Source organism: Chamaea fasciata, unplaced genomic scaffold (assembly GCF_029207755.1).
Source record: "Chamaea fasciata isolate MVZ Bird 193981 ecotype frontalis unplaced genomic scaffold, bChaFas1.0.hap1 SCAF_6, whole genome shotgun sequence".
NCBI classification, from domain to species: Eukaryota; Metazoa; Chordata; class Aves; order Passeriformes; family Sylviidae; genus Chamaea; species Chamaea fasciata.
This window is the reverse complement of record NW_027094091.1, coordinates 61,683,187-61,697,568: the sequence shown is the minus strand read 5'-3', so window position 1 is coordinate 61,697,568 and position 14,382 is coordinate 61,683,187. Positions and strand designations below refer to the sequence as shown.

Genomic DNA, 14,382 nt, shown 5'->3' with positions numbered 1-14,382 from the left:
ATAGCACAGATCACCTCTTTAGTGCCTTAAGTAAATTCTCCCACAGCAGCTTCCTTACACCATTTTCCACACAGGGTACTGATCCCTATATCTGGAGGCTAGAATAATGCTACATTTTAATAAATTATGAAGCTTTAGATTAACTGCAAAGTAGCCCCAGGCTATTTGAATGTGTGTTGCAATGCCACAAACCACATAAATCAGTAGTCACTGGAATTGCCAGTGAACTGTCACAAGAAAGGGAAAACATCAGGTCCACAGCCAACAGGAAAGATACTGACAAAGGGGGATGTATTATGTGAAAAGGGATTCTTTTCAAGTACTGCCAAGGATTCTTTAAGATGGGTTTTAGTATTTACCATGCTGTCTGTAGAACCTAGAACCACAAAAGGTATTAAGTCTACTCATTCTTGGTACATCAATGATAATTTTATCAAATAACACGAAAATTTTTGTAGCAATTAATTCTGTCATTTATGAAGGTGAATTTATTTAGACTACTTTAGCAATAACACATTTTTCTTCTAAGATGTACAGAAATGAAACTGTTGCACCTCTCTAAATTGGGATCGTTAGCATAATAAAGCTATGTACTTCAAAAAATTAACACCTTAAAATGCTCTTTAAACATTGTACCTCGTTCACTGCCTTAGCCTGCTTTCTCATCAACAATTACGATGGCATCTGTTTCCACCTCCCTCCAACATTAAATTGCTACCTACCCACAGCTCAGCATCTCTACCACAAAACTAAAAGTTTAATAACAGCACACACAGATTCACTGTCCTGCAATTCACTGCTAATAATGGTGCATTACCAAAGGGAATGTTTCTCGGGGCTTTCACACTTTCTCTCTGCCCATCTTACCTCTGTATGAGAAACAATTCCGAAAGACTCCTGTCTGTGCCAAAACATGTGGGTCACAACTCATGCCCCACAGGACTGCCTCTCTCACAACAGCCTAAACCAAGCACTCCTCTCACCAACACTGACATTAGCTCTGTGCAAGGACCACTACTCATTGTCATGTATAATTACACCATGAAAACCACACTGGATTAAGAAGTGTATACACTACACAAATAATACTTAGAAGATGGACTTTAGGAATAGGTGTGCATTCAGTTTTAAAAATCGTCATTAATTTTAATTTCTCTTTCACTGTTTATTGGTATTGCACTGCCCATTAATTCTTAGATCAAAACCATTAAAACAAAACAAAAAAAAATTTAACTGATTTAAATATATCATCTTATTGTATTAAATTTTTAAGAACATATTAATGTCAAACTGTGAAAGACAAAAGCAACAAAGAAAACATCAACAAACTACATGCAGTCAAGACAGATCTCTTACCATCTCCAGCCAGACATCAAATTATCAGATCAACTGCCCTATAAATCTTAAGACCATATTTTCAAATATCAAGGCTTGGAAGCACCCACATCCCTTTCTTTGAACAGCAGCTTACATTAAACTATTCCTATGGAAGAGCTACAAGTTTTTAATTGCAGTTTCCCCCAGTTTATTATGGCCATAAAATTATGCTTAAAAACATAAAGAGTTCATTTGCAGCAGCTCTTTATCCGAAAATAACTGTTCTGCTTGCCATTAATCTACTAAAATCTTACAAGAAACAGCATATTTAATGCTTAAAAAACAACTTCTGAATACAAAGACCTCCAAAGTATAAGCTCTTAAAGGTTTTCAAATATAAACTTAAGTTGTAAAACTCAATTTGGGAAGAACAACTACACTTCTCACTTACCTTAATCTTAAAAGTTTTGTTACCATAGTCAAAAATTAAATTTAGGAAATACATTATTTCATAACTTCTCTTTATATTAATTTGTTCAACTTCTAATTAGCATATTTCTTTCAAAACACTTTTCAGTAAACTGGAATTTTAAGTGTTGTCCCAAAACCTGCATCATTAGTTCATCCTCACCTTGTGAAGCTGATGCCTGTGATTTTTGCTGCAGTGCTACAGGGTAACATCCAACTTGAGAAGGATGTATGAGCAATTGCATCCTCTGTTTACTGAGAAATCTGCACTGAAACTTACCTAATCTGATGGGAATGCATAGAGACTTAATGGGATGCCAAGTTAAGCAGCTGAGACAGTCTCTCACCTTTGCTTTGCTTTCCTGACATCATGAATTTAAACTCCAGCTCTAAATTAGGCAGTCCCAGGATGTGAGCATATGCTGCCCATGTTAAGTGGGTCTCACCAGCTGAGCATGGAGTGCCCAAGAGGACCTGTCCTTTGGTTGCAGTTCTATGAACTCCCTGCTCCAACACTTTGCTAACCCAGCAGAAATTTAACTCAACAAAAAAAATAGAACAGTTCAGGGTCTCCTTGCTATTTTTCTTCTTGTAAAATTAACAGAGAAGTATGCGAGGCAACACAAGAGAGGACAGCAGGAATCACAGCCCAACAGTCAGATGTTATCAGGCTGCTATAGCAGCACAGCTTTGTTTCTGCAGACACTTTAAACAGACTTTGGTGCCCCTCAGAAAATGCAAACCTCCTGATCCTGTTCTTTGGAGAGAGGGTGTATAGAAAGATTTGTGCTTATCACTAAACAGTTCAGCTTTCACAGCAAAGCTCCACTCCTTTGTTCATTCCTAACTTGTTATTTTATAGATAGATGTGTTAATTTCAATCTATTGGGCTTTTTGCCCATAAAGTGATGGCCCAACTCCTGCAACCAAACCAGCAACTCTTGCACCAAAAAGGCAGGATGGGAAGGGACGCACAGGAAGGGCGAAGAGTTGGAAGATGGGGTAAATAGAGCCACACATTCTCTATTTCCAGCTACCCTGCAGTTGTGTGGCTCACACACAGTGTAAAACTGAATTCTAACCAGCCCCCTGGCTCAGCTGATACATAAAAACTCCAAGTTTAGTTGTCTAGTAAACTCCCTGTGTAAGTATGTAGCAAAGACATAAATGGTGATCTGACTGCCCATAAGGGAGGAGACACAGTGTTACAATGCAGCACCCTGAATGTAAAGTGGCATTTTTACCTGCCAAGGTAATACTGTCACCAATGAAGCCTAAGCAAAACTAAGCTTAGAGAAAAGAGATGTGAACACATGCCAAGACCTCCATCCCATGGGTAGACACATTACTTGGGGATTTCTAGAAGTACAAAAACCTCATGGAAGAAAAGAATTAAGTAAGTCTACCTGTTTCCATAGTTTCAGTCTCAATTTCTTGCTCCTCTGCTACATCTTGCATCAGGTAAGTCTCATCATCATAAACCAGGACCTGTGCAGCGTAACCCTGTTCTAGTCTGGCACTAGGAACTGGCTCCACAACCACTGCTGGGAATTCAGAGACTGGCTCATTCTCCTACAGAAAGGAAAAAAAATAAAAAAATAAAAATAAAAAATTAAAAAAAAAAAAAAAAAAAAAAAAGGAAAGAAAATAAAAGAAAAAAAATGCTCTAAATACTGCACTATTGAACTCTACATCAGTACATTCCTCTCATGTTCCTACATTCTTTACGGAATAATGATAATAATTTTAAATATCTTTAAAAGAAAATTTTCTTTCAAAGCAAGAGATTTAAAGAATAAAAGATAGGTATCAGCTATTAGAGGGGGCATTCTAAATCTCAAAGATATTTTCCTGGGTTTAACGACTTAAAAGTTAAAGCACAAGACAGCTTTAAGATATTAGAAAAGAGCACACTTTCTAATGAAGACACTCAGCTGTGGGAAGTTTTCTCCTCCCTCTGCTTGATGAAAGCTAACAAAGACCTTGACTGCGCACTGCAAGATACCTACATCTGACCTGTGCCTTATGAACACGTGTTTTGGGTTAAGTGCATAAGTTATTACAGAAGAACTGACTACTTCAAAGCCTATATGCTCATCTCTACTTATTGAAGGATCAAAATGTCTGCAAAAACACATATCATCAGTTATAGTGTTGCAGAAGTAGAACCCTGCCAGTATCTGTTTATTAAAAGCTACAGGAGAGCAGAATATATTTATTATTTGTTGATAAGAATGCAATACACAGTAAAATATGCTGTGCTGGCTAACCTTAAAAGGCGTTCATGTATTGCTCTGCTCAACTTGTTCTATACTTCAAGACACATCTGAGATCTTTAAAGAAAGCTTAGCATAGAACATAACTTTGTAAACCCAGCCTACAGTTGTACTGCAGACTTCAAAACTTTCTGCTTTCACTGCTGTCATAACAAAATCTTCTGCTAAAAGATATTTGAAAAATGGCTGCCCTCTTCCTCCTTCCACAACAATCTCAGATCCATTTCATTTGTTTTCACAGCAAGTTTACAGTGAAATTTTCTTTCCAATTAAGACAAAAGGTTTCAAAGTTTGATAGTAAATAAGTGCTATTTACTTTTCTAACCTCTTGATTTTTTATTTCCTTGCTGTCAAACTCCAGGGCAGGGCCTCCATTGTCAATCACTACTGATGTCATGGTGCATCCCCCGAAGATTCTTTGAGAACTGTTCTCTCTCTCAGGATATCAAAGGCTTGAATTCACAATCCACTGCTCTTAAACAGCTAGGCAGAGGTTGCTGAAACACAAAATAATTTTAAGTTATTTGCATAATTTATACTCAAAAGTCTTCCAATGTTTATGAAATCTCTTGCATGCTGCATCTCTATATCAAAATAGGGCATCAGCAAACACTGAGATCAGTGCTTTATAAAAAAAGTCTGAATTTGCCCCAACATATTTAATAATACCCCTCCATTAGAAGGCTGCAACAATCACTGAGGTTTCCAAGAAAACAAGATCATCTAATAGTCATTGAAGAAAAAAATTATCATCAATACTCCAGTGGGCAAAGTCTATGAGTCTGCTTTTCCACAGCAGGAAGCCAGCTTAAACTAAACTAAACTAATCTTGCGCATTTAGGGAAACACTTGTTTGGATTTGTGCAGAGTAACTGGGCTTCCTACAGGCAAGGTTACACTAACAACAATTACAAATGCTGATCTCCCCAGCCAGGAGCAAACTAAGCAAGGAATAAGCACGATACATTTCAAAAGAAAGAAAAAATATATACAATTTAGGGGGGAAAAAAGGCTCTTTTTTCTCACATAGACAGTCACTTTACATGACAAAGCACGACTCATACCTAACCATATTTAATTTGCAACAACACAACCCCCCTCACACACAGTTTATTTTCCATTGCTTCACTTGTAAAGCTAGCACCACTTTTTGATGAAGAAGAAAGCTAAGACCTCCTCTGCTCCCCAAACAAGACTCGGGCTGGAAAGCCTTTAACAGGCATTAACACACACCTGTCACCCTCCAGATTTTCAGAACAAAAAGCCTACTCCTTAACTATCAATTATTCCAAAAGTCTTTAAATTCAAAAATATGTAAAGCAGAAAAACAACTGTTTATTAATACACTAAAATAATCAATCAGAAGGAAAAAAAAATCTGTTTTGTTGCAAAACCTTTTCTTCTACAGTTTTTCATTTACATACACAATAGAAACATTGCCAATGAATCATAACCCAAAATAGAAGTCCAAAGAAATTAAAATGCATTTTAATTTAGAAGCACAGACATTCCAGGCTGCTTCAAACATCAGCATTATCCCTGCAAGTCAGACTTGTAGCCACACGAACATACAGGGTTTCATTTGGTACCTCTGCTTAAGCACCTCACAAAGCTAATTCCATTCTCATGCAGAATATTAATGCAAACACTAATAATAAATATTAATGCAAATAAACAATCATATACTAGACCACATCTACTGCGTATTTATATTTTACATTATATAATCCCACACAGGTGGCCAAGTAACTGCAGCAATTGAAAAACACCCAATACTGTTTACAAGATCAGGATCTCTCAAAAACATGTTATTTCTGTCTCCCAGGTTACAAAAGGTTTAGATTACTTTTATGTTGATCTATCTCTACATGAATCACTAACTTGCCATAGAAATGAAGTTAAGGCAATTCCCAAAATAAGGGAACTTAAATGATAATCCTCATTTCCCAGTTGGGGCAGAAATCCTCCTAAGGACCTTACAGGGCAAAGGAAGTACAAAGAAGAATGTGTGAGATGCTAAATCTCAGCACTCACTAAAATAATTGTATCTTCAGACTGAATACGTGGAACAGTCCTTCAAGGTACTCAAAGTCTTTGTTTTATAGGATTGGAACTTCACACCGCCCCTCAGTCAGCAATGTTTTCAAAACTCTGCCAGGGTAGAGAAAACAACAAGCCCACTCCTCAGCAAGCGAGAAGGTAAAAGAGTTACAGTTCAGTCTGGTTTGGAAGTTCTAAGTTAAAGCAGACACTCAAACACACCCACACACCTACATGCATGTGAGATTCTGACAGAGACAGCCCTTTCTCAATAAACCAGCATTTCCCTTCTTCCCTTTTCCCCAAGAAGTATGTCTCTATGGAAGACTTTTTGCTTCTCCCTCAAATTTCAGGAGGACACTGAATCTATTCCCCATCCTCTCTCTAGCAAATCTCAACTCATTTGATTCCTGTAAAAGGAAAACGCTGCCTGGTCGCTTCTAGGAATCAGCTCAGAAATTCACATTTCCCAAGACTAAGTGAGCCAAAAAGGCCAAAAGACAATTAGACCCAGACTCTTAAAGTAAGAGTTGATTCAGGTTTGTAAGAGACCAGGCTGTCCCCAGTGATACAATTAGCCAGCACAGAAGCTGGTTCAAAGTACTAGTTTTGAATTACAGAACAACCTGCAGAAAGATTAAAAATGAAAACAAAAAATGCACGCTGCAAATTTAATTCCTCTCTGGATAGATCCTTACAATAAGGCAAAATACAGAAAAACATCAGTAAATTTAACCCTTCCAAAAGAAATTACCAAATCATGTTGTTATAGTTATGATGTCCTCTCCTGTTCTTCCTGGTAATGGAAAATTCAGAGAAAAAACTAAGTCTGAAACATTTGGAAAAACCCCTTACAACCACAAAAACATCCTTGCTGTTATTTTTATACATATCTCATGGGAAAACAAAAATAAGTCTACATGCTCCCATCACCAAATAATAAAACTCAAAACCCCAACCAAACTAAAAATTCTTAATCTTGAATACTTTGCCTCACCAGCAAGAAGTTTCTATTTACAACTACAAAACACACAACAAAGACTCAAATTCTTTTTTATAACTTTCACTGGTCAAGACAACCAATTAGAGCAAGTCTTCAGAGGCTACAGGGCACTTGTCAAAAAGGCTGCAAAATACCAGCTCATTCACATAATGAATAGTACACTTATCTGACCTACATTATGTATCCAAGTGCATGTCTACAAGAAATCCAAACTGTTCTCTGTGTGTTTCTGGCAGAAAGCTCAAAACCACTTCAAATCACAACTGGGATGAACACATCCCACCAAAAACAGTCTCTTAAGTTGATTCCCTTGTGCATAACCACATATCGAGTTAACAGGGAAGCAAACATGCAGCTCAACAGAGTAAAAGATAATAATTAAAAACACTGTGGAAAGGCTGGTAGAGAAGGTCATCTCTTCTAGGCCAGACTACAAGTGAAGTTATTTCGGACTGATTTCAAAACAAAACTCTAAATATAACTCTGCAAATAGCTTTAGCACACTTTCATTTTTACTAGAAAAGAAACTAGCAAAAAAAAAAAAAAAAAAAAAAAACAAACACCAAAACCTCAAAACACAATGCTTGAAAGAAGATGCCGAGAACAAGACAAACACACACAAGTCTGGGCAGCAGTGACCAGAGGCAGCTGCTCCTCCAGCACTCAGAACCACCACAGAAGTACTTGGAACAACATCCCCCTTTTATTCAGGTCGCATCCTAAATCCTGAGGAGAGATTTATGTAGATACCTACATAGAGGCAAACACAAGTGCAGGACTCCAGCCAGCAGTTGCATCACATACAGCTTTTTGGGGTTTTGGATGTTTTTTTTTTTTCAAAACAGCCTTCTTTTGGCTTAATTAATAATAATATTAATTTTTTTAAAAAAAGTTAAGGAAGTTGGCTTGAAAATTAAGTTAGTTACACGTGCAAAAATCCACCGGTCAAGATCACTGCAGAATCCCATGAACAGGAGCAAGGCTTCCTGAGTGCACTAAGGTGTTCTTCCAGAGGCAGAACCTCAAATACAGCAGTAAATGCCCTGATACACACAAATGATAGCGCATTCTGTAAAACATCTCATTTGGACTGGAAAGTCTTTCTAAAGACGTTTTCCCAGATGACATTTACAGCTCTGGATAGCTGATTCACACTGGCACGTGCAGAAGAAACGGCAAATTGGCTTTCTCTTTCTGAAACTCAACAAGTCCAAGAACTGAAAAATTAGTTACTGAAAAAGCTGTCCGAGCAGGAAAAGAAACCCCTAAACTCCTTGCTGAAGTTTGTTGCAGGGGTTATATCAAAATTAGGATACAAAGTAAATCTTTGAATCCACAAGGTCAGGGGAGCATGCAATCCATGCAGTACCTTACAATCCATGCAGTTTACAGTTCCTTACAATTTAGACCAAGCACTAAAATGTCTAAAATAGAAATCAAAACAAGGGATGGGCAAAGTAGCCCTAGCCACAACAGACTTCATAAATTTTCATACAAAAAAGCAATAAATTTCTCGTTGAATGCACAGAAACAAATACGCTGAATCAAATTAATGATGCATCAAATCCAGTAAAACACTAGAAGATGTCCTTCCATAAATATAAAATTCCACGAGCTGAACATCCAAAGTTTGCTCTGAAACCTCAACAGCTAAAGCTGATGAGCCCCAAAACATGTAAGCTTATAATCACTTAGAAACTATTAACGTTCTGCAAAAAGCTTTGTGGCTTCAGCAGGCTTCTTCTGGACCTTCCTGCACCTCATCCTATTAGCAGGCTCTCTTCCCACTGCTCTCTATTTAAAGATACCCTGGAACCTTCTCTCCCCTCTGACAGAAGTCTCGCATACTTTCCCTTGATTCGTACCACTCTTTTCCAGAGAATTGATTGTTGGTCCTTAACAATCATTTCCACTCCCCCACAAGCCAGAGTAGGGAGGAATTGTTCATCATTTCACATAATAAAGCAGCGGAGACAATTGAATTAAATGGTGAGGATGCAAGTCTAAAAAACAAACCCCAACACACACATTCTAAAAAGAAGCAGCATGCAAAAATTCCATAATTAGCTCTGACAGCACATTCTAGAGGTCAAAAACTTGTCAGATTTAAGTTAGACAGCTTTATGAAGGTAAAGCCCCGGAGCTGCTTATGAGACTATTGAACATAAAGATGTGTGTAACAGTCTGAACTTTAGGCACCTCCTGAACCAGACACTGCTGAAACCTGAGAGATGAAGAGTTTGTCACTGATGGTACCACGCAAAAGAACCATCCTTTTTACAGCACCTTTCTGAAAGCAACTAATCCTGTCCACTATAAGAGATGGAGTGCAAGGAGAAGGAAAAGCAACGAGGACTAGACCCAGAACCTGTTTTTAAACATACAGTAAGGTCGTGCTGTCTTTGCTAAAGAAGTTAAATGACTAAAGGAAAGTCACAAGAAAGGTAACAGTAACCGGCCATAAGGGAGGGAGCAGGCAGAATGAAAAACTGAATTATTCAAGTCGGCAGAGGCAAGAGGGAGCACATCCAAAAAGGTAACAGCTAAACACGAACCGGGTTCACCCAGCACGACGTTTCACGGTCATGGCATAATGAAAAGTAAGCCAGACTCGTGCTGTTTACCCGCGGTGCAAGCAGCGCAGGGTGCACGGCGATCCGAGGGACGAGGCACGGCAGAGGCGATCACGCATGACAGCGAGTGTCCAGCACACCCGGGCTGCCATGTTCTCCCGACGCCCTGTGTAAACAAGGCGCTGCCCCTTGGCGCTGCCCCAGCCGCCTCCCGCTCCGCCGCCGCCCCGCTCCCGGCGCAGCCCGGCCCGGCGCGGGAGGCTGCGGGCCCGGCGCGGGAGGCCGCGCTGCCTCGGGCTGTTTACCCTGACAGCGCCGGGCGCCGCCCGCCGCCCCCTCCGCCGGCCGCCGACCCCGCGGAGAGCGGGGCCGGGGGGAGCGGGACGGCCCCGGCTCCTCCGCCGCGCCCCGCGCGAAACCGAAAGTGCGGCTGCGGAGGGCGGCGGGCGGGAGGTGCCGCCGGAGCGACCCCCGGCCCCGCCGCCCCGAGGCCGCCCCACACACCCCGGCGGCCTCCCCCGAGCCGAGACAGCCCCGCGGCCCCTTCGCGGGGGCGGCCGCCGCCTGTCAGCGCCCGTCCGCCGCGGCGGCAGCGGGAGCCGACGCCGCGCCCTTACCGTGCCCGTGCGGCGGGAGGCCGCGTCCGTGGCCCGCCCGGGCCGGGAGCAGGAAGCGGCGGCGCCGCCCGGGCAGAGCCGGGCCGGGGCCGGGCCGGGCCGGGGCCGCCCCGCGCGGGAGGGGCGGGGGCGCAGCGCGCGACCTGCCCGGCCCGGCCCGGCCCACCCCCGCCGCCGCCGCCGGGCGCGCGGGGGCGCTGCGGGCATGCGCGGCCGCTCCGCGCCTGCGCGGGGCTGGCCCGGCCCGCGGAGCTCCGCGGGGCGCGGGAGGGCGCGGAGCGTGCTCGCGGAGGAGAGTCCCCTCATCCTTCCCTGCTCCCGGCCGCCGGGTCCCCAGCCCAGAGCAGCCCGTGTGCGGGACGCAGCGAGCGAGGCGGAGGGAAGAACGCGCCGGGGCGCCGCTGCCCCTCCGCTGTATCGGAGCAGGTGCCTGCGCGCACAGGTCGCTCCGGTGCGGCGGGCGCGGAGCGGTCCCGGCAGCGGTGCTGCTGCCGTGCGCAGGAGGATGGACTGCCCCGGGTGTCCGGCCAGCTGCGGAGCCTCGGGCGTGCAGAACCAGTTCCGGGCAGTGCTGAAATGCCGGCCCCCGGCTCTACCCCGCCGCAGCCGCCTCGCAGAGCGCATGGGTTTGAAACCAGCCAGATTCGTAAAGCAGTTCTTGTTGTTCCGTGGCAGTGCGAGGTGCGCTGTCAGACTCTGCTCTCGAAGCAAGCATGCATCGAGACTGTCTTGATCTAGCCTGGTCCGAAGTTTTGGACAGAATTGGTTTTCTCCTTTACTAACATCGGGCTTCAACCATTATGCCCTTCTTGGCATTTCACAGAAATAAACAGAAGAGCTTTAGCTGAAGAGGAGGCACTACATTTTCATTAGACAGAAAGAAACCCTTACATTGCCAAGGAGATTTTCTGCAATGAAAAGCCACTTGCTGTAGGAGCTCTAGGATGAAGGGTTTGTTTAGACTGATATGGGCCCCCTGTGCCTGTGCGTTGCAAGGGTCTGATTTAAGGATCTTCCTTCTGACAGGAGCCCGGTCCCTGTGACAGGCAGTTCAGTCACACACATGTGCTCCTCACCTCCACCTGCATGCCAGAGTACCTCTGCTACATCTCAGTTTCCATCTGACTATCCACATCTACTGCTCCTTTGGCACCCTGTGCATCTCCTGCTTCACCAACTCTGATTGCCAGTCTTCAGCTGCTGCCTTATGCATGTTACCACCAACTGCTCTACTGCTCTGGCTCCTATTCCTTATACATTTGAACTGAATATTTCTTCTCTCTGCATTTTCAGGGCATCAGCTTCCTTTCCTAAGGAAATTAAATCTTTCAGGAGTCATTACACTCTGGAATCTGGCTGACTTCTACAGGTTACGTACAATTTGAGTTTTCCAGGATAAATATTTTACTGGGGCATGGCACAAACATCTCCCTGAGATTAAAGGTAGCCCTAAAAATACCAGTCCTGTGCCCTGAAGCATGGAAACACTGGTGATTCTTTCTTTCCAAAATCATGTCAGGCATTACTAATAATAGATGGTGCTACCAGCAGCCTCTTATGTAAGGGGCCACTACTGAGGTGTAAATTTAAATGAGCTGTGGCTTTGTAGTAAAGCACACACCTTAGAAAAATTGAGCTTTTACCACACACTAAGCCTGCCAGATATGTAATAAGGCATACTCTTGGATTTTGCTCCTAGTTTATATTAACAAATAAATTTTCAGTTGTCTGTCTCCTCTTTAAAAGGCAAGAGGTATCACTTTTAGGTCTTTGTTTACCTTTAAAATTATATGGGGGAAAACTGTATCATTTATTAACAGGATAGCTGACATCCACGCTGCTGCTAGAAATTACAGTATTCAGTGTTTGCACGTTAGAAAATGTAATTATGTTAATAGCCTAGCATGTAAATTGTATCAAAATATAACAAAGATGTAAAGTAAATATCTCATTAATAGTGGATGATGGAATATAGCAGATGACAGTTATAAAATAAATGGAAGAAAAGAGCAAGTCAAGGGAAGGGTGGGGTACTGGGGGGAAAAGATTAAATACTACCTGGCAAAAATTGCCTTGTTATGGAGTGGAAACACATCCATCTGGATGGGAATTTTAGCCTTCAATGACAGTATTTTTGCAGCCTGGCAGACCTAAATGCTGTCAGTTTCATCTTTAGCCCTGACTTGATGTGCTCACTTTCTGGATTTTGAATGTTTGGGTTTGGTTTTTTTGGTTTTATGTGGGGTTTTTTTTCCTTATTCTTCATTCCATGGGTCCAAGTTAAAACTCAGAAAAATTAGAAAACCTCTTGCCTTAATCCTTTTCATGGAAAAGAGCAGACAGCTTCATGAAAACACAGACCCGCTGTCAGCTGAACGAAAGCCGCTTCGCACATCTCAGTAGCTCCCTCGTGAGGTGGCACGGCCATCACTTAGGCGTGCTCTAAAAACAGACTTTAGGTGGTTCCTTCTGTGAAGCTGATTTTCATTTTGCCGCCACCTGGCCCATGCAGCCCTCTTAGGCTGGCCACTCTCTGGATGCCCTAGGACATGCTGCTGTTGCTTTGCACATTGCTGAAGATGTCTGTGCCAGCAGGAAAGAAATCTTGCATGGTCTCTTTGGGATTAATGTTTATTTTGCTGCATGTATTTGTCACAAAAGTGGTCACACTTCACTGGCACAACTCTGAAACATTTGAGTGGTCTTGCTTTTATAAAAAAAGATGATGTCTAAGACCTTACCAAGCTCTCACAGGAGAAAAAGAGGTATTACATTGTGAGCTGAGAGCTCCAAGATCACTGCTGGTGGAAGAATCCCAACTGGAGGTGGCCGTTTTGACACATCACTGATAACTGGAACAGGTTTTTAGTACCACTCCCAGGCAACACTGACTCCAGAAAGGGCCACATGGATATCCACTTCATATGTGACAGAGGGACAACTGTTTCCCCAAGTCAGGGCATCATAGAATGGTTTGGGTTGGAAGGGACATTAAAGATCGATCATCTAGTTCCAGCCAGCTTTTGGAGTTATTTTTGCAGGGATGTGTGACCTAATTAGAGGTTTTTAAATGTGTTGATTCACATATTTCTGCTGGCAAAGATAAATACCAGATAAATAAAAGTTCCATCTGTGAAGAATTCCAGATCCAACAGAATGAAGGCAAAGTTTCAGACTTGCTGCTGGGTTTCTGTGCTATGAAGACACATGACTAGTGTCAACTTAACTCCCATTAACTTAAACTTCCTATCTAGCCCCCTAATTTTATTCATACTGTAAGCTCCTAAAGCAGCTTTTATTTTACTGTAATGGCCTTTAAATTGCACATTTAAGCCTAATCTTTTCTGAATTTCTTCCATCTCATTTATAATTATCCCTTAATAATGTACAAGTTAGAATAAAATAAAACCTCAAACCAAAAAACCCAAACACATACCTTCCTTTTCTTAAAGCCACAATGCTACTTTGCTTGTAAAGTAGGTAAGAACAAGAACCTTCTGATCCTCAGCAGGGGTTGTAACACCACTGATTACACGGGAGTTGCATGATTCGAGCAGGGAAACAATGCAATGCTCAAACAAACCTGTTTCAGGCAGGATTTTATTCTTGAATAAATTTATTCTGCTTTTAAAAAAGAAAGAATTGCATGGAAATAAAGGACAAAGTGGTTTGTTGCTGTATGCTAGACTTTAAAGTACAGCAGTTGCAATACTTTAGAAAGAAAACATTAGAATCAGTGTGAAAGAGGATTTTACCTCATTTTCACTTAGAAAATAGATGGGGTGTACATGGCATGTTGGTTTTCTTTATTTAGAGGTGGCACAAAACAGAATGTCCGCTTCTCAAACAGGGAAACCATTTGGAAGTTGTGGTGGATTGCAAGAAGAAATTCCGTACAGAGACTAACCAGTTTGTTATGTTGCTTTGGTTTAAAGAAAAAATAAAAAATAATTGTCCTCAAAGACATTTTTTTTTTATTCATAGCATAATACTTGAGCATTGAAAACTACTTTTCATTTAGGAGCAGCCAAGCTCTGCAATTCACATTGACAGTGGCGAGTGAGGATATCTCAGAACTGGTACAGAAC

General features: G+C 42.1%; 1 protein-coding gene across 6 annotated transcripts in view; it reads right to left on the bottom strand.

Moving 5' to 3' along the window:
* ELF2 (E74 like ETS transcription factor 2) overlaps positions 1–10,412 on the bottom strand; it is a 32,019-nt gene extending 21,607 nt beyond the window's left edge. Inside the window, exons 1-3 of one of the 6 annotated variants that reach the window (XM_066186620.1) lie at positions 10,295–10,412; positions 4,378–4,558; positions 3,192–3,357 (exon numbers count right to left, since the gene is read on the bottom strand). In XM_066186620.1, coding sequence (XP_066042717.1) covers positions 3,192–3,357; positions 4,378–4,458 — 247 coding nt within the window. In that variant the 5' untranslated portion in view covers positions 4,459–4,558; positions 10,295–10,412. Of the gene's footprint in view, positions 1–3,191; positions 3,358–4,377; positions 4,559–10,294 lie in introns of those variants that run through there. The other 5 variants (XM_066186621.1, XM_066186627.1, XM_066186625.1 and 2 more) reach the window with 5 other exon arrangements.
* Positions 10,413–14,382: the final 3,970 nt, after the last annotated feature.